The sequence below is a fragment of the Esox lucius genome, chromosome 9 (assembly GCF_011004845.1).
Source record: "Esox lucius isolate fEsoLuc1 chromosome 9, fEsoLuc1.pri, whole genome shotgun sequence".
NCBI lineage: Eukaryota > Metazoa > Chordata > Actinopteri > Esociformes > Esocidae > Esox > Esox lucius.
In genome coordinates, this window is record NC_047577.1 from 2,103,238 (window position 1) to 2,128,341 (window position 25,104).

Consider the following 25,104-nt stretch of genomic DNA (forward strand, 5'->3'; position numbering starts at 1 on the left):
TTGAATGTGGATGGTGTTTCTGTTCTAAATGGTCACTATCTGGGTTGATGTGTTTGATAGCCTTGTGGCCTTAATATTCTGAATCACAGTGTGGTAGGTGAGTTAGGTATGAAGCTTCTGTCCTACACTATAGGTTAGAAGGATTTCTGAGAACACCTCTGTCCCAAGATTTACAATATGAGATTTTATAAGGGACCTTAAAATCTCATATTTGTCTGCCATACAAAAGTACTGGCAAGGCAACACAATCTGATAATTTACGACATATTCTAACTGCTGGATTAAGCTTATACATTGTCTTTCTAGCTGTGGAACATGATCTGTCAGAGTCTTTATAGCCATATCAGATCAACCAGATGAACATCTAGTCAGACCATGGTGTAACTGGTGGATGGTTTTAGGGTTCCTTCTCCTAGAGATGTATATCTACTTTCCTGAGATCTTTTTCTGAAATATGACAACTTTATTTTGTTCATATTAATGGGTGATGCCTTATCGTTCCTTATGTCCTTATAATACTGTGCTAATATAGACAGACTCTGATGTAGTCCTTGTCTCTCTCTCCTTATACTACTGTGCTAATATAGACAGACTCTGATGTAGTCCTTGTCTCTCTCTCCTTATAGTACTGTGCTAATAAAGACAGACTCTGATGTAGTCCTTGTCTCTCTCTCCTTATAATACTGTGCTAATATAGACAGACTCTGATGTAGTCCTTGTCTCTCTCTCCTTATACTACTGTGCTAATATAGACAGACTCTGATGTAGTCCTTGTCTCTCTCTCCTTATAATACTGTGCTAATATAGACAGACTCTGATGTAGTCCTTGTCTCTCTCTCCTTATACTACTGTGCTAATAAAGACAGTCTCTGATGTAGTCCCTGTCTCTCTCCCTCTGTTCTGGCTCCATCTGTGTTCCCAGTGTCCATGTGGTGACTGTTAGTGCTGACACCAGGTGTTGGGTAATAGTATGTCATGTAAATTGGTGACTGTTGTGTGTCTGTGTGTGTGTGTTTCTATGCTACCCTAACACTTCTTGTTTACTGTGAAATTCATCATGTAACTGGTTTATGTCCAAATTTTCATTTTAAATGCCAACCTAAATCCGCCTCTTCTCCCCTCCTCTCTCCCTCCCCTCCCCCTCCCCTCTCCCTCCTCCAGACGTGGCACCATATTTCCGCGTGTCCCCTGGAGGGGTTCAGACCCATCTGGAGCGTAACAGGCTGGTCTTGACCTGCCTGGCTGAAGGCTCCTGGCCCCTACAGTACCGCTGGATGCTGAACAACACTGACATCACACCCTTCTCTACAGTATATACGTAAATATACCTTTTATAAACCTCAACACTGACATCACACCCTTCTCTACAGTATATACGTAAATATACTTTTTATAAACCTCAACACAGACATCACACCCTTCTCTACAGTATATACGTAAATATACCTTTTATAAACCTCAACACCAACATCCCACCCTTCTCTACAGTATATATGTAAATATACCTTTTATAAACCTCAACACAGACATCACACCCTTCTCTACAGTATATATGTAAATATACCTTTTATAAACCTCAACACAGACATCACACCCTTCTCTACAGTATATACGTAAATATACCTTTTATAAACCTCAACACAGACATCCCACCCCTCTCTACAGTATATATGTAAATATACCTTTTATAAACCTCAACACAGACATCACACCCTTCTCTACAGTATATACGTAAATATACCTTTTATAAACCTCAACACAGACATCCCACCCCTCTCTACAGTATATATGTAAATATACCTTTTATAAACCTCAACACAGACATCACACCCTTCTCTACAGTATATACGTAAATATACCTTTTATAAACCTCACCACTGACATCACACCCTTCTCTACAGTATATATGTAAATATACCTTTTATAAACCTCACCACTGACATCACACCCTTCTCTACAGTATATACGTAAATATACCTTTTATAAACCTCAACACATTGACATCACACCCTTCTCTACAGTATATACGTAAATATACCTTTTATAAACCTCACCACTGACATCACACCCTTCTCTACAGTATATATGTAAATATACCTTTTATAAACCTCAACACTGACATCACACCCTTCTCTACAGTATATACATAAATATACCTTTTATAAACCTCAACACTGACATCACACCTTCTCTACAGTATATATGTAAATATACCTTTTATAAACCTCAACACAGACATCACACCCTTCTCTACAGTATATACATAAATATACCTTTTATAAACCTCAACACAGACATCACACCCTTCTCTACAGTATATATGTAAATATACCTTTTATAAACCTCAACACAGACATCACACCCTTCTCTACAGTATATATGTAAATATACCTTTTATAAACCTCAACACAGACATCACACCCTTCTCTACAGTATATACGTAAATATACCTTTTATAAACCTCAACACAGACATCACACCCTTCTCTACAGTATATACGTAAATATACCTTTTATAAACCTCAACACAGACATCACACCCTTCTCTACAGTATATATGTAAATATACCTTTTATATACCTCAACACAGACATCACACACCTCTCTACAGTATATACGTAAATATACCTTTTATAAACCTCAACACAGACATCCCACCCCTCTCTACAGTATATATGTAAATATACCTTTTATAAACCTCAACACCGACAGCACACCCCTCTCTACAGTATATATGTAAATATACCTTTTATAAACCTCAACACAGACATCACACCCTTCTCTACAGTATATATGTAAATATACCTTTTATAAACCTCAACACAGACATCACACCCTTCTCTACAGTATATATGTTAATATATCTTTTATAAACCTCAACACCGACAGCACTCTCCCTGTCTTTCGTCTCTCCCTGTCTTTCCTCTCTCCATCTCTTCTCCCTCTCCCTTTGTAATAAGCTTTATTGGAAAACATTATGGAATTATACAGTAAGTGAACATTACCAAAGTTAAGCAATTAACAATGAATTGCATGAAACAATTTGCATTATTTTTAAATGACAACATATGGTCTCTTAGTCAGATATTGAATTTCAAGTACAAAGACCAGGATCTGTTTGAAACCATCATGTCAGTGGTAATGATTGGTAGATGAGTTAATTATTATGCTGTCGAGGAGTTTTAAACCACACAGGCACATCAAAGACAATGCTTTCCCTCTGAACACATCTTGAAGCTATTGTTCCTTTTTTAAACAGTTAATGGTGACAGACACATTTTTACCAGATTTTTTTTCTTGGCTTACTTTTTACAAATGCCTAAAATAATCATAATATTAACTTTGGAAATATTTTGAACGGAGTATATGTTGAATCAATGATACAGCACTGTTAGAGTGCTCTGACATTGTCATTTCAGTTAATTGAAAATGCCATCATCATAATGAAGTGCACAATTTCACACATCCCTGAGCTTATGAGTTAAAACCACCATGTGTACTACTGAGAACACAAGCACAACTCCAGGTCACATTCTACATGTGTACTACTGAGAACACAAGCACAACTCCAGGTCACATTCTACATGTGTACTACTGAGAACACAAGCACAACTCCAGGTCACATTCTACATGTGTACTACTGAGAACACAAGCACAACTCCAGGTCACATACTACATGTGTACTACTGAGAACACAAGCACAACTCCAGGTCACATTCTACATGTGTACTACTGAGAACACAAGCACAACTCCAGGTCACATTCTACATGTGTACTACTGAGAACACAAGCACAACTCCAGGTCACATTCTACATGTGTACTACTGAGAACACAAGCACAACTCCAGGTCACATTCTACATGTGTACTACTGAGAACACAAGCACAACTCCAGGTCACATTCTACATGTGTACTACTGAGAACACAAGCACAACTCCAGGTCACATTCTACATGTGTACTACTGAGAACACAAGCACAACTCCAGGTCACATTCTACATGTGTACTACTGAGAACACAAGCACAACTCCAGGTCACATTCTACATGTGTACTACTGAGAACACAAGCACAACTCCAGGTCACATTCTACATGTGTACTACTGAGAACACAAGCACAACTCCAGGTCACATTTTACATGTGTACTACTGAGAACACAAGCACAACTCCAGGTCACATTCTACATGTGTACTACTGAGAACACAAGCACAACTCCAGGTCACATTCTACATGTGTACTACTGAGAACACAAGCACAACTCCAGGTCACATTTTACATGTGTACTACTGAGAACACAAGCACAACTCCAGGTCACATTCTACATGTGTACTACTGAGAACACAAGCACAACTCCAGGTCACATTCTACATGTGTACTACTGAGAACACAAGCACAACTCCAGGTCACATTCTACATGTGTACTACTGAGAACACAAGCACAACTCCAGGTCACATTCTACATGTGATTCTATTGCCGTCTTTTGGCTTTCTTTTGGCTACACATCGGTGGTCTGTGGGATTTATGGTGCATGACTGAAGACATGCTGTTCTCCATCCGGCTAAGTACGATAAATCATCTTAAACAACAGTTCTGTTTACTGTGATCTGTATTCAGGAACAGTGCTGAAGTGGTAAGTGGAGAAGAGTGGTGGTGGAGAAAAAATATTTTGAAAGGAACATCACGAGGAGTGTTTTTTATGTATTTTCTCGGCTAGCCCCGGGGACACTTTATTCATGAATACCAGGCAGTAAGTAGATCCACACCCTTGCCAACCAGAGCACCAGAACACCAAAGGGAGACAAACAAGCCGCAAACCACCCTGAGACAAGGCCGAGTACAGCCCGCAGATCCCATAACACCAGCACCTCGTCAGTAAACCAAGTTGCTCACGTTGAGGGTGGTGAAATGTCATACCAGACATGATGCACCCACTTAAGGACAACATGGGGTCACATCAATAAGGCAACAACATACAAACAACATCAGTACCAGAGGAGAGAGAAGGGAGTGCGCCAAGTAAAGACAGCAGGGTCATTCATCAATCCAGTGACGGGCTATTCACCTTCACGCCCCTGGGCCAGACTCCACTTAATCATGGACCTTGCTGAAGAGATAAAGACTTTAAAGTTGAGATTGAGTCTGCGTCTCTCACTTTAATCAGCAGATCAGTCCACAGTGGTGGAGCTCTGCAGGAGAAGGCCCTGCCTCCAGCTGTTTGTCTAGAAAGTCTAGGTCCGGTAAGGAGGCCTGCATCTTGTGATTTTAGGTTAAATGTAGGTATGTATGGCTGGACCAATTCAGCCAGGTAAGTTGGAGCAAATCCATGCAATGCTTTGTAGGGGGCGGGGTTCATCAATATTCCAGCAGCCATATTTAACACAAATGTAATATTATTTGGTGTCTAATCTTGTTAGCCAGAGAGAACAGCATAGTCTCTCTGCAATAGTCTCATCTTGAAACATTTTCTAATTGTGCATATATTGGTATAAATTGTCTCCTGGAAATATGTGTTATAAGAAAAGTTAGGGACCAGAGTAACAGTGAAGTCCTTCAATGTTTTGAAGCACGCCAGAACGCCAGAACTACAGTGGCCAAGGGATGAAAAGATACATTTCCTTGAGTGGCCCAGAGCCTCAACCTTAACCCAATAGAACCTGTTTTCTAGACTTGAAGACTGCTGTCCATCGATGCCACCCAGGGAACTCGACGGAGCTTCAGCCGTGTTGGGCGACAAGCTCTGATCTGGGTTTGAATGTCTGAAGAACAGCATGGCAGATGTCACTACCGTGGATGACCCTATACTGGATGACCTTACCGTGGATGACCCTATACTGGATGACCTTACCGTGGATGACCCTATACTGGATGACCTTACCATGGATGACCCTATACTGGATGACCCTATACTGGATGACCTTACCGTGGATGACCCTATACTGGATGACCTTACCGTGGATGACCCTATACTGGATGACCCTATCGTGGATGACCCTATACTGGATGACCTTACCGTGGATGACCCTATACTGGATGACCTTACCGTGGATGACCCTATACTGGATGACCTTACCGTGGATGACCCTATACTGGATGACCCTATCGTGGATGTTGCTACCGTGAATATCACTACTGTGGATGACCCTATCGTGGATTGTCACTACCGTGGATGACACTACCGTAGCTGTCACTACCGTGGATGACACTACCGTAGCTGTCACTACCGTGGATGTCGACAGCGTGTGATGACATTGACACCACTTAGCTCGGAGATGCTGTGTTATTCACCCCGTTTGGTAACGGGCAATTTAACACAACAGCTAATTAGGCAGTAACAAAGAAAATTCATTCTTCGGGATGCATTTTGGTAGGGTGGTCTTTATTGGTCGTAACGTTACTCAATCAGGTTGTGAACCCAAATATGTGATTGGTTTTGGTTGAACTATCTGGCGTTCCTTTTCTTCAGGGGTTTATTTGGTGTTTCGCCGTAGCTGATGTTAGTTAGTAGAATAAACCCTGTCCCTTACAGAGGGCCTGATGGACTAATTAGGGTTCTTATCTCAGCAAGATCGCTCTCATTGTTATAGCCTACTTTTATTATTTTGCTTCTTCACTTCATACACATTTTTCTGGTGTAATTAGGCTATTTGAAATTGGATATGCCAACTTGTGTCTTTTAAAAGATAAAAAACTGCATAATAATTATCTTGACTGATGCTTTTGTCATTTAGGATTGTACACCTGCTGCTAGGAAGATATGATAAGCATTCATGTAGGAGAGAGGTGGGAGGAGATGGAGGTGGGAGGAGATGGAGGCAGGAGGAGATGGTGGTGAGGGAGTGTGAGGTGGGAGGAGATGGAGGCAGGAGGAGATGGTGGTGAGGGAGTGTGAGGTGGGAGGAGATGGAGGCAGGAGGAGATGGTGGTGAGGGAGTGTGAGGTGGTAGGAGATGGAGGCAGGAGGAAATGGTGGTGAGGGAGTGTGAGGTGGAAGAAGAGATGGAGAGAGAGATTGAGAGAAAGAGAATAAATCCACAGACCTTCACTAAACCTTTATAATCTGCCAGTCGATCAAAAGACAGATTGCCTCTGGGTTTTGGCTGTCCGCACCGATCATTGACATGGGGATGCTTGTCAAGGGCAACGACTAACATATTTCAAGAATAAAAGAAACATGATGAAGTTAAAAAAGGGAAACACCTTGAGGGAAACCTGCTTCAGTCCGCAAGGAATTCCCCTTTCAGCATGACGGACCAACAACACAGGGACAAACCACAGAAAAAGAAACCAGGCCACAGATCAGAAGCTGTCCTGACACAAGGCTGTCTCTGAGGCAGGGTCGGCCCTGATCATTCCCCAAATGCTGTTAGGAGTGGTGTTGGACGGCCAGTAGGAGGTGCTGTTCTGTTAGGAGTGGTGTTGGACGGCCAGTAGGAGGTGCTGTTCTGTTAGGAGTGGTGTTCGACGACCACATTTGTGCAGAAGTGGGTGCTGAGTGTTTGAAAACAAAGCACAAATAGCATGGAAAGGGTTTTTAAATACAAATGACAAGGGAGAGGGTTTTTAAATACAAATGACAAGGGAGAGGGTTTTTAAATACAAATGGCAAGGGAAAGGGTTTTTAAATACAAATGGCAAGGGAAAGGGTTTTTAAATACAAATGACAAGGGAAAGGGTTTTTAAATACAAATGACAAGGGAAAGGGTTTTTAAATACAAATGGCCAGGGAACGGGTTTTTAAGTACAAACGGCAAGGGAAAGGGTTTTTAAATACAAATGGCAAGGGAAAGAGTTTTTAAATACAAATGACATGGGAAAGGGTTTTTAAATACAAATGACAAGGGAAAGGGTTTTTAAATACAAATGGCAAGGGTTTTTAAATACAAATGGCAAGGGAAAGGTTTTTTAAATACAAATGACAAGGGAAAGGGTTTTTAAATACAAATGGCAAGGGAAAGGGTTTTTAAATACAAATGACAAGGGAAAGGGTTTTTAAATACAAATGGCCAGGGAAAGGGTTTTTAAGTACAAATGGCAAGGGAAAGGGTTTTTAAATACAAATGGCAAGGGAAAGAGTTTTTAAATACAAATGACAAGGGAAAGGGTTTTTAAATACAAATGACAAGGGAAAGGGTTTTTAAATACAAATGGCCAGGGAAAGGGTTTTTAAATACAAATGACAAGGGAAAGGGTTTTTAAATACAAATGGCAAGGGAAAGGGTTTTTAAATACAAATGGCCAGGGAAAGGGTTTTTAAATACAAATGACAAGGGAAAGGGTTTTTAAATACAAATGGCAAGGGAAAGGGTTTTTAAATACAAATGACAAGGGAAAGGGTTTTTAAATACAAATGACAAGGGAAAAGGTTTTTAAATACAAATGGCAAGGGAAAGGGTTTATTGTTCTTTGGGGTTTGTTCTCCACTTGTTGGCCTTTTCTTATCGCAACAAGTCACACATTTTGCCAAGATGAATGCACACTGCAGTATTTCACCTAACAGATATGAGACCTTATAAATATTTGATTTGTTTTCAAATTCTTTTGGGTGTATTTTTGGCTTAATATCCCCCTCCATCTCTCCACTTTTCTTTCCCTTCCTCCCTCTTTCTCTAAATATCTATTTTCTACCTCTTCCTCTGTTCTGTGTAAATATAACATGCTCTTCCTCTCCTACATAAAAGTAAAATGGGCTTCTTACTGACCTGAGAGTAACTTCCTTCTTTCTCTCTCTCTCTCTCTCTCTCTCTCCTTATTTACCTCCTCCACTCTCTCTGTCTTTTGCCTATTTTCTTTCTCTATCTTTGAATAACTCCTCTATTCCCCTCTTTCTGAAGTATTTGTGCGTATGAACACTGTCTGTCTCAGCTCTCACACTTTGATGCTTTTCTCGCTTTTAAAAGCGAGTGTTGACATGACAGAGTGTTAAAATGCTGAGCCAGAAGGAAAGACAGAGACAGAACAATATATACTGCAGATAGACACACATATACCTACACACACATACACACAAATACACACAAACTTATACCTCCACTACACACCTACATAAGTTCACACACCCACACAAAGATACACACACATGCATACAAAGACCTACACACTCACTTATACATGCATTCCTACACACTCATTTACACATGCATTCTTACACACACACACACCTACAAACACCTACACACACATTTGAAGCCTCACTTACACACATCTAGATACATGTACGCACACACACCAAAAACCACAGTATTAACTATCTAATATAAAGTAAACTTAATATTTCCCTCTCTATCAACCAGGGTTAAGGTAAGTTAGGACTTAGGGTGAAGCTTTATATTTGAGGTTCAGAGTTTAGTTAGGACTTGGGGTGAAGCTTAGCGCCAGGTTTATATTTGAGGTTCAGGGTTAAGTTAGGACTTGGGGTGAAGCTTAGCGCCAGGTTTATATTTGAGGTTCAGAGTTAAGTTAGGACTTGGGGTGAAGCTTAGCGCCAGGTTTATATGTGAGGTTCAGGGATAATCTGAGACATCTAGGGCCAATTTCATGGACACAAAATAAGCCTCCAGCACTAGGTGTAATCTCTGTCCGCAATACCGTCTCTTAAGATTATGGGAAATATTCAGTTTTTTGGGTCCCCACAAACAAAACTGAAAGTCTGTGTGTTTTTGTGTGTTGCCAGGTTGGTTATAATGGGGTTTAATGAGTAACACACCACTATAAAAGGCTGTCTCTCTTTAGCAGAACACTGCACACATTCTCTTTTCCTCTCTCTCCCTCCCTTCCTCTCTCTCTATCTGTCTGTCTTTCTCTGTCTCTCTATCTTTATCTATCTGTCTGTCTTTCTCTGTCTCTCTCTCTTTATCTATCTGTCTGTCTTTCTCTGTCTCTCTCTCTTTATCTATCTGTCTGTCTTTCTCTGTCTCTCTCTTGCTCGTTCATTCTCAGTTAGTTTCTTTGTGTTAAGTCTGTTGATTTCTTCCCGGACAGGACAGTCCACCTGTCTGAACACGTTCTCCCATTCTGTCTCTGTAGGTACATGGTTCCTGAGGTCCTGCGCTCAGATGCTGGCTTGTATCAGTGTGTTGTAAGGAACAGGGTGGGAGCGTTGGTACAGAGGAGAGCTGAAGTACAGGTTGCCTGTAAGTGCACACACACACATACACACACATACATACACACACACACACACACACACACACATACACTAACACACACACATACACACGCACACACACACATACACACACAAACACATACACTAACACACACATACACACACACACACACACATACATACACACACACATACACTAACACACACACACACATACACTAACACACACAAACACATACACTAACACACACAAACACACACACTAACACACACAAACACACACACACACATACACACACACACACACACACACACACATACACTAACACACACACACACACACATACACACACACACACACACATACACTAACACACACAAACACATACACTAACACACACAAACACACACACACACATACACATACACATACACACACACACACACACACACATACACTAACACACACACACACACACACACACATACACTAACACACACTTACACACATACATACACACATACACTAACACACACAAACACCCACACACGCACACATATACACACATGCACACATGTACACCTACACACACACATACACTAACACACACACAAACACACACATACACACGCACACATATACACACACGTGCACACATGTACACACACACACACACAATCACATATGCACACGCACTCACATACACACACACACATACACATTCAAACACACAAAGTCACATGTGCCCACACACATGTGCACAATCACATATGCACATGCACACACATTCAAACACACATTCCAACACACAATCACATGTGCACACACACAAACACCCACACACAATCACATATGTCCACACACACACGCAGATACACACTCTTACACATACACAATCACATATACAGTGGATATAAAAAGTTATTGTGATGTAAAAGAATGAGACCAAGATATATCATGTCAGAACTTTTTACTACTTTAATGTGAACTATAATTTTAACAATTCAATTGAAAAACTAACTGAAATCTTTGAAGGGAAAAATTCTAAATATAAACTCACAATAACCTGGTTGCATAAGTGTGCACACCCTTAAACTAATACTTTGTTAAAGCACCTTTTGATTTTATTACAGCACTCAGTCTTTTTTGGTAGGAGTCTATTAGCATGGCACATCTTGACGTGGTAATATTTGCCCACTCTTCTTTGCAAAAGCGTTCCAAATCTGTCAGATTGCAAGGACATCTCCTGTGCACAGCCCTCTTCAGATCACCTCACAGATGTTCATTTGGATTCCGGTCGGGGCTCTGGCTGGGCCATTCCAAAACTTTCATCTTCTTCTGGTGAAGCCATGCTTTTGTGGATTTGGATGTGTGCTTTGGGTCGTTGTCGTGCTGAAAGGTGAACTTCCTCTTCATCTTCAGCTTTCTAACGGACGCCTGAAGGTTTTGTGCCAAAATTGCCTGGTATTTGGAACTGTTCATAATTCCCTCCACCCTGACTAAGGCCCTGCCTTTTCCAGCTGAAGAAAAACAGCCCCAAAGCATGATGCTGCCACCACCATTCATATGAAGAATATAGGAGATTGTTGTCACATGTAGCACACAGCCAGTACTTGCCAGAAATTCCTGCCGTTCCTTTAATGTTGCTGTAGGCCTCTTGGAAGCCTCCCTGACCAGTTTTCTTCTCGTCTTTACATAAATTTTGGAGGGACGTCCAGTTCTTGGTAATGGCTCTGTTGTGCCATATTTTCTCCACTTGATGATGACTGTCTTCACTGTGTTCCATGTTATATCTAATGCTTTGGAAAATCTTTTGTACCCTTCTCCTGACTGATTTCTTTCAACAATGAGATCCCTCTGACGCTTTGGAAGCTCTCTGTGGACCATGGCTTTTGATCTGAGATGCGACGATGACAATGTCAGGAAAATCCTACTAGAACAGCTCAACTTTATTTGTGCTTTATCAGAGTCACTTTAAATGATGGCAGGTGTGTAGTGACGTCTATTTAACATGAGTTTGAATGTGATTGGTTAATTCTGAACACAGCCACATCCCCAGTTATAAGAGGGTGTGCACACTTATGCAACCAGGTTATTGTAAGGTTTTTATTTTTCATTGTTACCCCTCAGAGATTTCAGTTTGTTTTTCAATAGAATTTTTCACATTATAAGTCATTAGAGGTGGAAAAAGTTCTGACATGATTTATCTTTGTCTTATTCTTTTACATCACAGAAAACTGGGGTGTATAGACTTCTTCTATCCATTGTACACACACACATACACAATCACTTATGTACGCACGCATACACACACATTGAATCACACACACACACGCACAATCACATATGCAAACGCATACTCACATACACACACATTGACATACGCACACATACACAAAAATATGACAACATGGAAATGAACCTGTGTTTGTCCTGGAATGGCATTCAGTATAACCTCCATCTCTCCCCCATCTCTCTGTTCCTCCTCCTCTCCTCCATCTCTCTGTTCCTCCTCCTCTCCCCCATCTCTCTGTTCCTCCATCTCTCCCCCATCTCTCTGTTCCTCCTCCTCTCCCCCATCACTCTGTTCCTCCTCCTCTCCCCCCATCTCTCTGTTCTTCCTCATCTCCCTCTGTCTCTCCCCCATCTCTCTGTTCCTCCTCCTCTCCCCATCTCTCTGTTCCTCCTCCTCTCCCTCTGTCTCTTCCCCATCTCTCTGTTCCTCCTCCTCTCCCTCTGTCTCTCCCCCATCTCTCTGTTCCTCCTCCTCACCCTCTGTCTCTCCCCATCTCTCTGTTCCTCCTCCTCTCCCTCTCTCTCCCCCATCTCTCTGTTCCTCCTCCTCTCCCTCCGTCTCTCCCCCATCTCTCTGTTCCTCCTCCTCTCCCTCTGTGTCTCCCCATCATTCCATCCTGACAGTCATGAGTGATTTCTCTGGCGACGAGCAGCGTCGTACCGTCACTCTGGGTCGGGCTGCGGTTCTGAACATGCCGGCACTGAGCAGCTTCCCTCGACCGCAGGTGACCTGGTACCGAGATGGTCATAAGATCATCCCCAGTAACAGAGTGTGAGTAACACACACACACACACACACTACCATTGTCTAGTAAAGGCGAAAACATATTGACCAGACATCTTATTTTGACAGTGGTCCAAAGCATTCACTGGTCATTTAATCACAGGTCAGACAACTCTCAGTGAACCGCCGGATTACAGGCAGAAATCACATACGGACGGTGGAAACACGGTCCATGCTGTCGTTTCAGGACGCTTGAGTGACCTCATTCAGTCTCAAGTGAAGCTAATGTGGACTTTCTCACTGGGCGTGAATGTCTGTTGGTGTGTGTCCTGGGTATTGGCACCGGGGGTGATATCTCTAAGAAAAGGACCATTTACACCTTTCTCCTGCCCTTACTTGTCTCAACATGACCAGCACCTCTCTCCACCTCTGTCTCTCTCCACCTCTGTCTCTCTCCACCTCTGTCTCTCCACCTCTGTCTCTCTCTCCACCTCTCTCTCTCTACCTCTGTCTCTCTCTCCACCTCTGTCTCTCTCTCCACCTCTGTCTCTCTCTCCACCTCTCTCTCTCCACCTCTCTCTCCACCTCTGTCTCTCTCTCCACCTCTGTCTCTCTCTCCACCTCTGTCTCTCTCTCCACCTCTCTCTCTCCACCTCTTTCTCCACCTCTGTCTCTCTCTCCACCTCTGTCTCTCTCTCCACCTCTCTCTCTCCACCTCTGTCTCTCTCTCCGCCTCTGTCTCTCACTCCACCTCTGTCTCTCTCTCCACCTCTGTCTCTCTCTCCACCTCTGTCTCTTTCCCTCTCTCTGTCACTCTTTCTGTCCTCTCTCTGTCCTTCTCTCTCTCTCTCTCTATGTGTGTTGAAAGCTTGTGTGATTCATTCCAGAAAACAACAATTCACCAAGAATGCTCTGACTCTCTCTCTTCTCTCTGTCGTTCCTTTCTTTCTCATTTCCCCTCATTTAATTTCAGGGTCTTTATTGACTTGGAAACATTTGTTTACATTTCCAAGGAAAACTGAAAAAAAGGTTAAATAAATTCTAGAGTAAACATTAACTTTTCAAAAGGATAAAGACATTTAAAATACTATTGACACGATGGATGTTAACTTTATGGTTTGGTTGGGTGCTTTATGTCGAAGTGAGGTTTTCTCTCATAATTTCACCCTCAGAAGGGATTTTGGAACAGACTTCAGTACGGCAGCTGACAACGCCATTCTCTTAATGGTCAGCCAGCAGATGGGCTCTTTGAGAGAAGGTTTGAATCCTAATCATCCCAGCAAATGTGACTACATCTGTTGCTGAAGTACAGCAGATCAATACATTTACAGCACTCTAGCAGGTGTCAAGCTGCGTATGCTAAAAATACTACTTGGTTCATAGGTCCTATTATGTTTGGAATTTAGTTTTCTTTGCTATGTAACAAAACATGATGTCTAAATTGCTTTATTAAAGTAAATGATCAGCTATGTAATGTTTTAACAACATGCAAATTCAAGTATATAGTCCCAGTAGGATTGTATATGTTCATCATGTCTTCGTCCTGTTCCTTCCCCTGTAGAAGACTGTGGTTTTACTGGCGCACAAAACAGCAAACTAGTTGTCCGTTACCAGAATGCGGAAAAAAAAATTATAAGTACTAGCAGTTTTCAGTAGACTGTATTTTTTGGTGAAGACACACCGCGCTGCGCTGGTGGGGTTTGAGGGGGACAAGGTCCCCTGGCGTCATTGGCCCATTTGGTCGGCCGCCTGCAAGTTCAGTAATGATTGTTGGCCGGTAAATGGATTCTCCTCCAACGCATGGTTTCTATTGAGTACCTCTCTGTTAAGTAGGTACTGTGATAAGGAATAGAACGGTTTTGCAAGACCTGCCTCAGAGGTTGTGCACATTATCACGCGGCGAAGTGCAGAGTTGTAGCTGTCTGAGAGTGTGAGCAGGAGGCAGGAGCACAGAGGGGTGAAACAGGAGACCCACGCTGCACAGAGAACTCATCCGAAGCTCTCTTTTTTTTCTACTTCTGAAAACGTAAATGAGAGCTAACCCTACGATTCCCACTCTTTCCTGATTGATCAGGCCACTTACTGAGCTAACTAGCGAGTTAAACTAAATGACTCAGCAGCAGCTCAGATTACTCATGTTATAATTTTCAATTAAATAACAGGCATGTGAGTGAGCCAGACTCATCTGTTCTGGGTAACAACATAAGCTTCAAGGTACAAAGTAATCTAACAGATTAAATGAAAAACAACGTCTTTTACCTCCTAATGTATCAGACAAACTGACTCTGTGTAGTTATTAAATATCCTGGGTTCTGTATATACGTGCTCTTTACTACCGATGCCTAATGAAATATTTTTTTTTGGCATTGTTTAAAATGTTATTTGAGCTCCACTGGTTGCCCTTTTCTCATGGCAATGGGTGACAAATCTTGCAGCTGTGATTGCACATTGTGGCATTTCACCTAAAACACAGGAGTTTTGTCAGTGTTTTTAAATTATTTGTGGGTCTTCAAAATAAAATATGTCTCTGATGTTGTCATACAAGGTTAGGATGTGCAGCTCAGTTTCCACCTCATTTTTTTCCCCCAGTCTGCTTACTGAGTCTTTAAATGGTCATGTTTTTTGGGTGTGTTGGGGAAGAGGGTCAGTCAGAATTTAGGCTCCTCTGTACTCTTTGTTTTGGACAAGTGAGCTCATTCATTTGCTTTTTGTTTTGGTTGAGTCTTTTCTGTGTGTCAAATAGTTAATTTTTTTGTCTAATCTGTACTTTGCCTTTGTGGGTTCTGATTGAGCTTTGGGGGAGTGTCTTCTCGACATTAATGGAATTTCTTATGGAATGTTTGAGAATTGCTTTTCTTAAGTATGTTTCTTTTCTGGTTCTTGATCCTTAGTGTTAGTGTTTTTTTTTCTTGTTGCGATCTCCATGTAAGAGGCCCAGAGTCCTCACAGCCATAAAGGGCAACTGGTTCTATGACGGATTGGAGTATTCTAAACCATATCTTAGTTTGGGATGTTCCTTTTGACATAATAGGCGTTCATGCCTATTTTTCACAGATCTCTCTCTCGCTCTCTCTCTCGCTCTACTAACCTATGTCCCAGGTAATTATCTCTGTCTCTCTCCATTCCCCGATATCCCAGATCATTATCTCTGTCTCTCTCTACTACCCTATATCGCACATCATTATCTGTCTCTATCTACCACCCTATATCCCAGATCATTATCCCTGTCTCTATCTACTACCCTATATCCCAGATCATTATCTGTCTCTATCTACTACCCTATATCCCAGATCATTATCTCTGTCTCTCTCTACTACCCTATATCCCAGATCATTATATCTGTCTCTCTCTACTACCCTATATCCCAGATCATTATCTCTGTCTCTCTCTACTACCCTATATCTCAGATCATTATCTCTGTCTCTCTCTACTACTCTATATCCCAGATCATTATCTCTGTCTCTCTCTACTACCCTATATCCCAGATTATTATCTCTGTCTCTCTCTACTACCCTATATCTCAGATCATTATCTGTCTCTATCTACTACCCTATATCCCAGATCATTATCTATCTCTATCTACTACCCTATATCCCAGAATGAGGCAGGTTTGAACTAATAACTTGTCAACCACTGTGGCATGACACACACACTCTCTGGTTTGTGTGTGTGTGTGTGTCAACCTGCCGTCCAGTGAGACAGGGGAACAGATGGCGTCTGGCGGTTGGTTGGCTGTCTCCGTGGCGACACAGATGATGATGTTGTTTAAGAAGTTCACTGATCCGATACACATCATTCCCAAATAAATTCTCACTCGGTCTCTTTCACTACCACATACGCGCACACACACACACACACACCCTAATCATGTCTTTCCAACATTATCCAGCCTCAGTCCCAAAAGCACTGTAGAGGGGAAGGCAACCATGCTGTTACGCAAACACTCACATACACACACCAAAACAAACACAGATGCACACACACATAAACTCTGATTTCCTCAATTTCAATTTCAGGTGTTTAAGTTGAACATTTTAAAATGAGAAGGGGAGAAGATGTTGATGATGTCACAGGTTGATACTCTCATAGCAGTGGCTGGTGGGAGATATCTCTTCATAGACCTGCCCTAATCAGCCATCTGCTGCCCCAACACACACACACACACAGATGTACACACACACACACACAGATGTACACACACACTCAGATGTACACACACACACAGATGTACAGACACACACACACACACATATGTACAGACAGGGAAAAAGAACAGAAGGAAGTTTTTCACTTTCTGAACTTCCCCAACAGATGCTCCATTGGAAAGAGAAAGAAAAGTAGAAGCTAGCTTACAGGAAATAGTGTTATTAGAACCCTAGCAGGTCTAGCTAGGTAACATGAAGAAGTGTTTGAACCCAATCAGGTCTAGCTATCTAAAAGGAAATAGTGTCAGAACCCTAGCAGACCTAGAAAGCTAACAATAAATAGTGTCAGAACCCTAGCAGACCTAGAAAGCTAACAATAAATAGTGTCAGAACCCTAGCAGATCGAGCTAGCTAACAGGAAATAGTGTCAGAACCCTAGCTGGTCTAGCTAGCTAACAGGAAATATTGTCAGAACCTTAGCAGGTCTAGGTAGCTAACAAGAAATAGTGTCAGAACACTAGCAGATCTAGCTTGCTAACCGGATATTAATGTCAGAAGCCTAGCAGGTCTAGCTAGCTAACCAGATATAATGTCAGAAGCCTAGCAGGTCTAGCTAACTCCTAAAGAGTAAATAATGTTTTGTGATCTGAAACCAGTTTCTTACTGTTTAATCTTTTTCCTAAGAGAAAAAGAAACAAGAAAGAAAGAAAGCAATTGCTTTTCCTTTTGATGACTGCCATTTCCCAATTTGCCTCCCCATCGCTCCCCCCTTCTGCTAGATAATTGAATTGGTTCTTTGGTCTTTTAATGTAGTGGAACATATCTGATTGCGTTGAAATTGTAGGAGGACGTTCACCCCTCAAACCGCCCTTCTCACTTTTCTCCCTCTCTCCCTCTCTCTCTCCCTCTCTTTTCCTCTCTCCTCCCTCTTCCCCTCACTCTCTTCCAATCTTCTGTCTATACTCCCTCATCTCTTTCCTTTCTTTTTCTGTCTCTCCGTTTCTCACTACCTATGACTTACCCTCTCTATTTCTCGCTCTCGCTCTTCCTCCTTTCTCCCTCTCTCTCGTCTCTGCTAAATTCCATAGAATGTATTGACATAAAAAATGTGGTTACTTACATTTTCACAGTACTGTAGTAACATTAGTTGGGCTGGTGGCAGTGAGGTTGTAACAGGACAGCTGTAGTAACACTATGACTGTAGTAACAGTTGTTGGGCTGGTGGCAGTGAGGTCATGATAATGTCAGTAACAGTTTGAATGTTGTAACAGTTGTTGGGCTGGTGGCAGTGAGGTCATGATAATGTCAGTAACCGTATGAATGTTGTAACAGTTGTTGGGCTGGTGGCAGTGAGGTCATGATAATGTCAGTAACAGTATGAATGTTGTAACAGTTGTTGGGCTGGTGGCAGTGAGGTCATGAGAATGTTAGTAACAGTATGAATGTTGTAACAGTTGTTGGGCTGGTGGCAGTGAGGTCATGATAATGTCAGTAACAGTATGAATGTTGTAACAGTTGTTGGGCTGGTGGCAGTGAGGTCATGATAATGTCAGTAACAGTATGAATGTTGTAACAGTTGTTGGGCTGGTGGCAGTGAGGTCATGATAATGTCAGTAACACTATGACTGTAGTATATACTATATATGACTGTGACTATAGTGCTTCTCCCATGTGTATGTGACTGAAAGGGTTTGTTGGTCTTCTGTTGTTATGTTTTAGTTTCTTCGGCCGTCCCTCCGGTAGTAGGTGGAGGCCATGCCTCAGGTTGTAGGTGGAGGCCGTGCCTCAGGTTGTAGGTGGAGGCCATGCCTCAGGTTGTAGGTGGAGGCCGTGCCTCAGGTTGTAGGTGGAGACCGTGCCTCAGGTTGTAGGTGGAGGCCATGCCTCAGGTTGTAGGTGGAGGCCATGCCTCAGGTTGTAGGTGGAGGCCATGCCTCAGGTTGGAGGTGGAGACCGTGCCTCAGGTTGGAGGTGGTGGCCATGCCTCAGGTTGTAGGTGGAGGCCATGCCTCAGGTTGTAGGTGGAGGCCATGCCTCAGGTTGGAGGTGGAGGCTGTAACTCAGGTTGTAGGTGGAGACCATGCCTCAGGTTGTAGGTGGAGGCCATGCCTCAGGTTGGAGGTGGTGGCCATGCCTCAGGTTGTAGGTGGAGGCCATGCCTCAGGTTGTAGGTGGAGGCCATGCCTCAGGTTGGAGGTGGAGGCTGTAACTCAGGTTTGAGGTGGAGGCCATGCCTCAGGTTGTAGGTGGAGACCGTGCCTCAGGTTGGAGGTGGAGGCCATGCCTCAGGTTGTAGGTGGAGACCGTGCCTCAGGTTGGAGGTGGAGGCCATGCCTCAGGTTGTAGGTGGAGACCGTGCCTCAGGTTGGAGGTGGAGACCGTGCCTCAGGTTGTAGGTGGAGACCGTGCCTCAGGTTGGAGGTGGTGGCCATGCCTCAGGTTGTAGGTGGAGGCTGTAACTCAGGTTGTAGGTGGAGACCATGCCTCAGGTTTGAGGTGGAGGCCATGCCTCAGGTTGGAGGTGGTGGCCATGCCTCAGGTTGTAGGTGGAGGCCATGCCTCAGGTTGTAGGTGGAGGCCATGCCTCAGGTTGGAGGTGGAGGCTGTAACTCAGGTTTGAGGTGGAGGCCGTCCTCCAGGTTTGAGGTGGAGACCATGCCTCAGGTTGTAGGTGGAGACCATGCCTCAGGTTTGAGGTGGAGACCATGCCTCAGGTTGTAGGTGGAGGCCATGCCTCAGGTTGGAGGTGGTGGCCATGCCTCAGGTTGTAGGTAGAGGCCATGCCTCAGGTTGTAGGTGGTGGCCATGCCTCAGGTTGTAGGTGGAGGCTGTAACTCAGGTTTGAGGTGGAGGCCGTCCTCCAGGTTTGAGGTGGAGATCGTCCCTCAGGTTGGTGGTGGAGGCCGTCCGTTTGTCTGCTGAAACTACACACTTTCAAATTCTCTGTAAAGATGGATCATTATGGGATAGCTCCTGTTTTCTTCTCTTTTGTAAGTATTTCTCATGGTGTAATAGGACATGCAGCTATCAACCCCCCCGACACACACACACACACACACACACACACACCCTACTTGTGTGTTTCCCTGTTCTGTCCTATGAGAGGACTGAGTGGTTTTCATGTGCATCGTGGTGCTGGACGGTTTGTTGTGATGTGTGGCACAATGGGCCCATTCACACTGCTGTTACCGGGAGGACATTTCAATTTGAATAGCATTTCAATAATATGTAGATGCGCGTTTGTATTCACGTCCGTGATGGGAAAGTGTCGCGCCGGCCAGGCTCGGCGGCGGGAGAAAGACGTGCCCACCGTGATGACTAGGCCGTGTGGCAGCACCATCAGCACCGTCAGCACCGTCTGCACCGTCTGCACCGTCAGCACCGTCAGCACCATCAGCACCGTCAGCACCGTCAGCACCGTCAGCACCATCAGCACCGTCTGCACCATCAGCACCGTCAGCACCGTCTGCACTGTCAGCACCATCAGCACCTTCAGCACCGTCTGCACCATCAGCACCGTCAGCACCATCAGCACCGTCAGCACCGTCAGCACCTTCTGCACCGTCAGCACCATCAGCACCTTCAGCACCGTCTGCACCATCAGCACCTTCAGCACCGTCAGCACCGTCAGCACCGTCTGCACCGTCAGCACCGTCAGCACCGTCTGCACCGTCAGCACCGTCTGCACCATCAGCACCGTCTGCACCATCAGCACCATCAGCACCGTCATCACCGTCTGCACCGTCTGCACCGTCAGCACCGTCTGCACCATCAGCACCGTCTGCACCATCAGCACCGTCAGCACCGTCTGCACCGTCTGCACCGTCAGCACCGTCTGCACCGTCAGCACCGTCTGCACCGTCAGCACCGTCTGCACCGTCTGCACCGTCAGCACCGTCTGCACCGTCTGCACCGTCAGCACCGTCTGCACCATCAGCACCGTCTGCACCATCAGCACCGTCAGCACCGTCTGCACCATCAGCACCGTCAGCACCGTCTGCACCGTCAGCACCGTCTGCACCATCAGCACCGTCTGCACCGTCTGCACCGTCAGCACCGTCTGCACCGTCTGCACCGTCAGCACCGTCTGCACCATCAGCACCGTCAGCACCGTCTGCACCGTCAGCACCGTCAGCACCGTCTGCACCGTCAGCACCGTCTGCACCGTCTGCACCAGCTGACCAGCTGCTGGTGGGCATGTCTCTCCACCCGTCATTTATGCTCCCGCTACGTAGCCCATGGATTCATCACGAGTGTCACAGTTTGGCCGTGCTGGGTCTGACCAAAACAGAAACCCAGACAACCTGCGTTTAATTGGAGGTGGTGGTGATGGATGTTGTCTGTTCTGTGATCCAGACCCCCACACCATGGGGGGTTGTTCACTCTGCTCAGTATAAGCGTCCCCGTGCCTCTGTGTGTGTCTAATGTGCTATTGTGTAGATGCGTGAGGTGTGCCAGTGCCATTTGAATGAATTCCAACACAAGAAAACAGGTATTAAATGTAGAATATGTTTTGAGCAGGACGTTTGTGTCAGCAGAGGGACTGAAATCAGTGACATCATCAACGCTTTTGACTGAACCTCCCACAACACCGTTTACATTTAGATTTACCTCCACCCCTTCATCCTCTCTCCCCTCCCTCCACCCCTCCATCCTCTCTCCCCTCCCTCCACCCCTTCATCCTCTCTCCCCTCCCTCCACCCCTTCATCCTCTCTCCCCTCCCTCCATCCCTCCATCCTCTCTCTCCTCCCTCCTCCCCTCCATCCTCTCTCCCCTCCCTCCACCCCTTCATCCTCTCTCCCCTCCCTCCACCCCTTCATCCTCTCTCCCCTCCCTCCACCCCTCCATCCTCTCTCCCCTCCCTCCACCCCTCCATCCTCTCTCCCCTCCCTCCACCCCTCCATCCTCTCTCCCCTCCCTCCACCCCTCCATCCTCTCTCCCCTCCCTCCACCCCTTCATCCTCTCTCCCCTCCCTCCACCCCTCCATCCTCTCTCACCTCCCTCCACCCCTCCATCCTCTCTCCCCTCCCTCCACCCCTTCATCCTCTCTCCCCTCCCTCCACCCCTCCATCCTCTCTCCCCTCCCTCCACCCCTCCATCCTCTCTCCCCTCCCTCCACCCCTTCATCCTCTCTCCCCTCCCTCCATCCCTCCATCCTCTCTCCCCTCCCTCCATCCCCTCCATCCTCCCTCCACCCCTCCATCCTCTCTCACCTCCCTCCATCCCCTCCATCCTCTCCATCCTTTCTCACCTCCCTCCATCCCCTCCATCCTCTCCATCCTTTCTCACCTCCCTCCATCCCCTCCATCCCCTCCATCCTTTCTCTATCTGCTCTGCAGCAGCTGCTTCTGTCTCGTCCAATCAATCTGACTGATGGAGAGAGAGAGAGAAGGGGGAGACAGATTGTGGAGGGGAGGAGAGAGAGTGTGGAGAGGAAGAGAGAGAGTGTGGAGGGGGAGAGAGTGGAGGGAGAGACATAAAGAAAAAACAAACAAGCCATGTGTTTATGTGTGTGTTTGTGAGTGTGTGTTTATGTGTGTGTTTGTGAGTATGTGTTTATGTGTGTGTTTGTGAGTGTGTGTTTATGTGTGTGTTTGTGTGTGTTTATGTGTGTGTTTTTGGGTGTGTGTGAGTGTGTGTTTGTGTGTGTGTTTTTGGGTGTGTGTGTGTGTGTTTGTGTGTGTGTTTCATCTCAGTGATTGAAGGTCTCCTCCCCTCTAACTAATAGATATTCTAAAGGCAGAAACACTTTAATTATACACTAATCACTGTGTTAATTACCTGTCACACACTCACACAAACCCAGTTACATCGATCACTGACCAAGCTGAGAGAGATGGAAGACAGTGGGAGAGACACTGAGAGAAAGACAGAGGGAGAACGAGCAGGGGGGGAGAGCAGAGGGTAAGAAAGACAGAGAGATCGAGCAGGAGAGAGGAAAACAGATGAAGAAAAAGGCAGAGGCAGAGAAAGACAGAGGCAGAGAAAAACAGAGGCAGAGAAAGACAGAGGCAGAGAAAAACAGAGGCAGAGAAAGACAGTGGCAGAGAAGGACAGTGGCAGAGATAGACAGTGGCAGAGATAGACAGAGGCAGAGAAAGACAGTGGCAAAGATAGACAGAGGCAGAGATAGAGAGGGTCAGAGATAGACAGAGGCAGAGTAAGACAGAGGCAGAGAAAGACAGTGGCAGAGATAGACAGAGGCAGAGAAAGACTGGCAGAGATAGACAGAGGCAGAGAAAGACAGTGGCAAAGATAGACAGAGGCAGAGATAGACAGGGAGAACGAGCAAGGAGAGAAGAAAACAGATGGAGAAAAAGACAGAGGCAGAGAAAGACAGAGGCAGAGAAAGACAGTGGCAAAGATAGACAGAGGCAGAGATAGACAGGGTCAGATAGACAGGGTCAGGTAGACAGAGTCAGATAGACAGAGTCAGATAGACAGGGTCAGGTAGACAGGGTCAGATAGACAGGATCAGGTAGACAGGGTCAGATAGGGTCAGGTAGACAGGTTCAGATAGACAGGGTCAGGTAGACAGGGTCAGATAGACAGGGTCAGGTAGACAGTATCAGGTAGACAGGGTCAGATAGACAGGGTCAGGTAGACAGGGTCAGATAGACAGGATCAGGTAGACAGGGTCAGATAGACAGGGTCAGATAGACAGGGTCAGGTAGACAGGGTCAGATAGACAGGATCAGGTAGACAGGGTCAGATAGACAGGGTCAGGTAGACAGGGTCAGGTAGACAGGGTCAGATAGACAGGATCAGATAGACAGGATCAGGTAGACAGGGTCAGATAGACAGGGTCAGGTAGACAGGGTCAGATAGACAGGGTCAGATAGACAGGGTCAGGTAGACAGGGTCAGATAGACAGGGTCAGATAGACAGGGTCAGATAGACAGGGTCAGGTAGACAGGGTAAGTGAAATGGATCAGAGACTTGACAGCACCAGTGAGCTGTGACTGGTGATATACAAGGACATACATACACACACGCAGGACTGAGTTCACTCTAAATCGACCTGTACATTAAAACCAGCTGTGTAAATCCTCTGTGTATAACTGGAGAATGTGCCACTGGGGAGCTGGTGAGCATTCTGAGGGTCTGAGGGGAGGAGGCGAGGAGGCGAGGACGGGAGGACAGGCTGATGGGTTTGACTCCAAATGGGGGTTTGAATCCATGTAAAGACCAAGTTGTGTTTGTGATCACCTTTAAAACTAATATGATTTGAAACTTATTTGAATTTACAGTGAAATTTGCCTTTACTGCTATGGTACTTGGAATCACATTTGTCACTTTTTTCCACCTACAGTTCATGTACACACACATTGAATAAACACTTTACACTGTCCCACCACACACACATCTTTCTTTTTAACGCATGCGTGTCGTCTGACTTCATGGTCCTCTCTGACAAACTGCGAGAAGCGCTGTGTTGCCTGTCACAGTATTCAGACCGAGGACCCACCTCTGCAGGGTCCAGGTGTTTCACATTTCAGATGACGCTCCGAGTGGAGATGGGGGGAGAGGGGGGAGGAGGGGGGAGTTGGGGGGAGTGTGGTTAATTGAAAACAAACATAAATAGTGGTAATTAGAATAATTGCTGTTCGTCTGGAGATCCATTTATCTAATGGGCTCACAGCAGAACACACAGACACACACACACAGGCGTGCTGTAATATCCACTGCGTATTGTTGAGAGTGTGTTTGTCGGTCAGTTTGACAGAGGTCTGTTGTGAATATATAACCTGTGTAATTGTAGCTTTTCACGCATTACTGAAAAACTGATAACCTGTGGAACACACAGATCCGTCTCTGGTTTGAACCGCTGTTG

General features: G+C 44.8%; 1 protein-coding gene across 1 annotated transcript in view; it reads left to right on the forward strand.

Annotated features, from left to right (window-relative positions):
- The window catches only part of sdk1b (sidekick cell adhesion molecule 1b), a 283,277-nt gene that overhangs the window by 122,907 nt on the left and 135,266 nt on the right, over positions 1-25,104 (forward strand). The window contains 3 exon segments of the mRNA XM_034294030.1: positions 1,162-1,318; positions 10,022-10,128; positions 13,024-13,171. Coding sequence (XP_034149921.1) covers positions 1,162-1,318; positions 10,022-10,128; positions 13,024-13,171 — 412 coding nt within the window.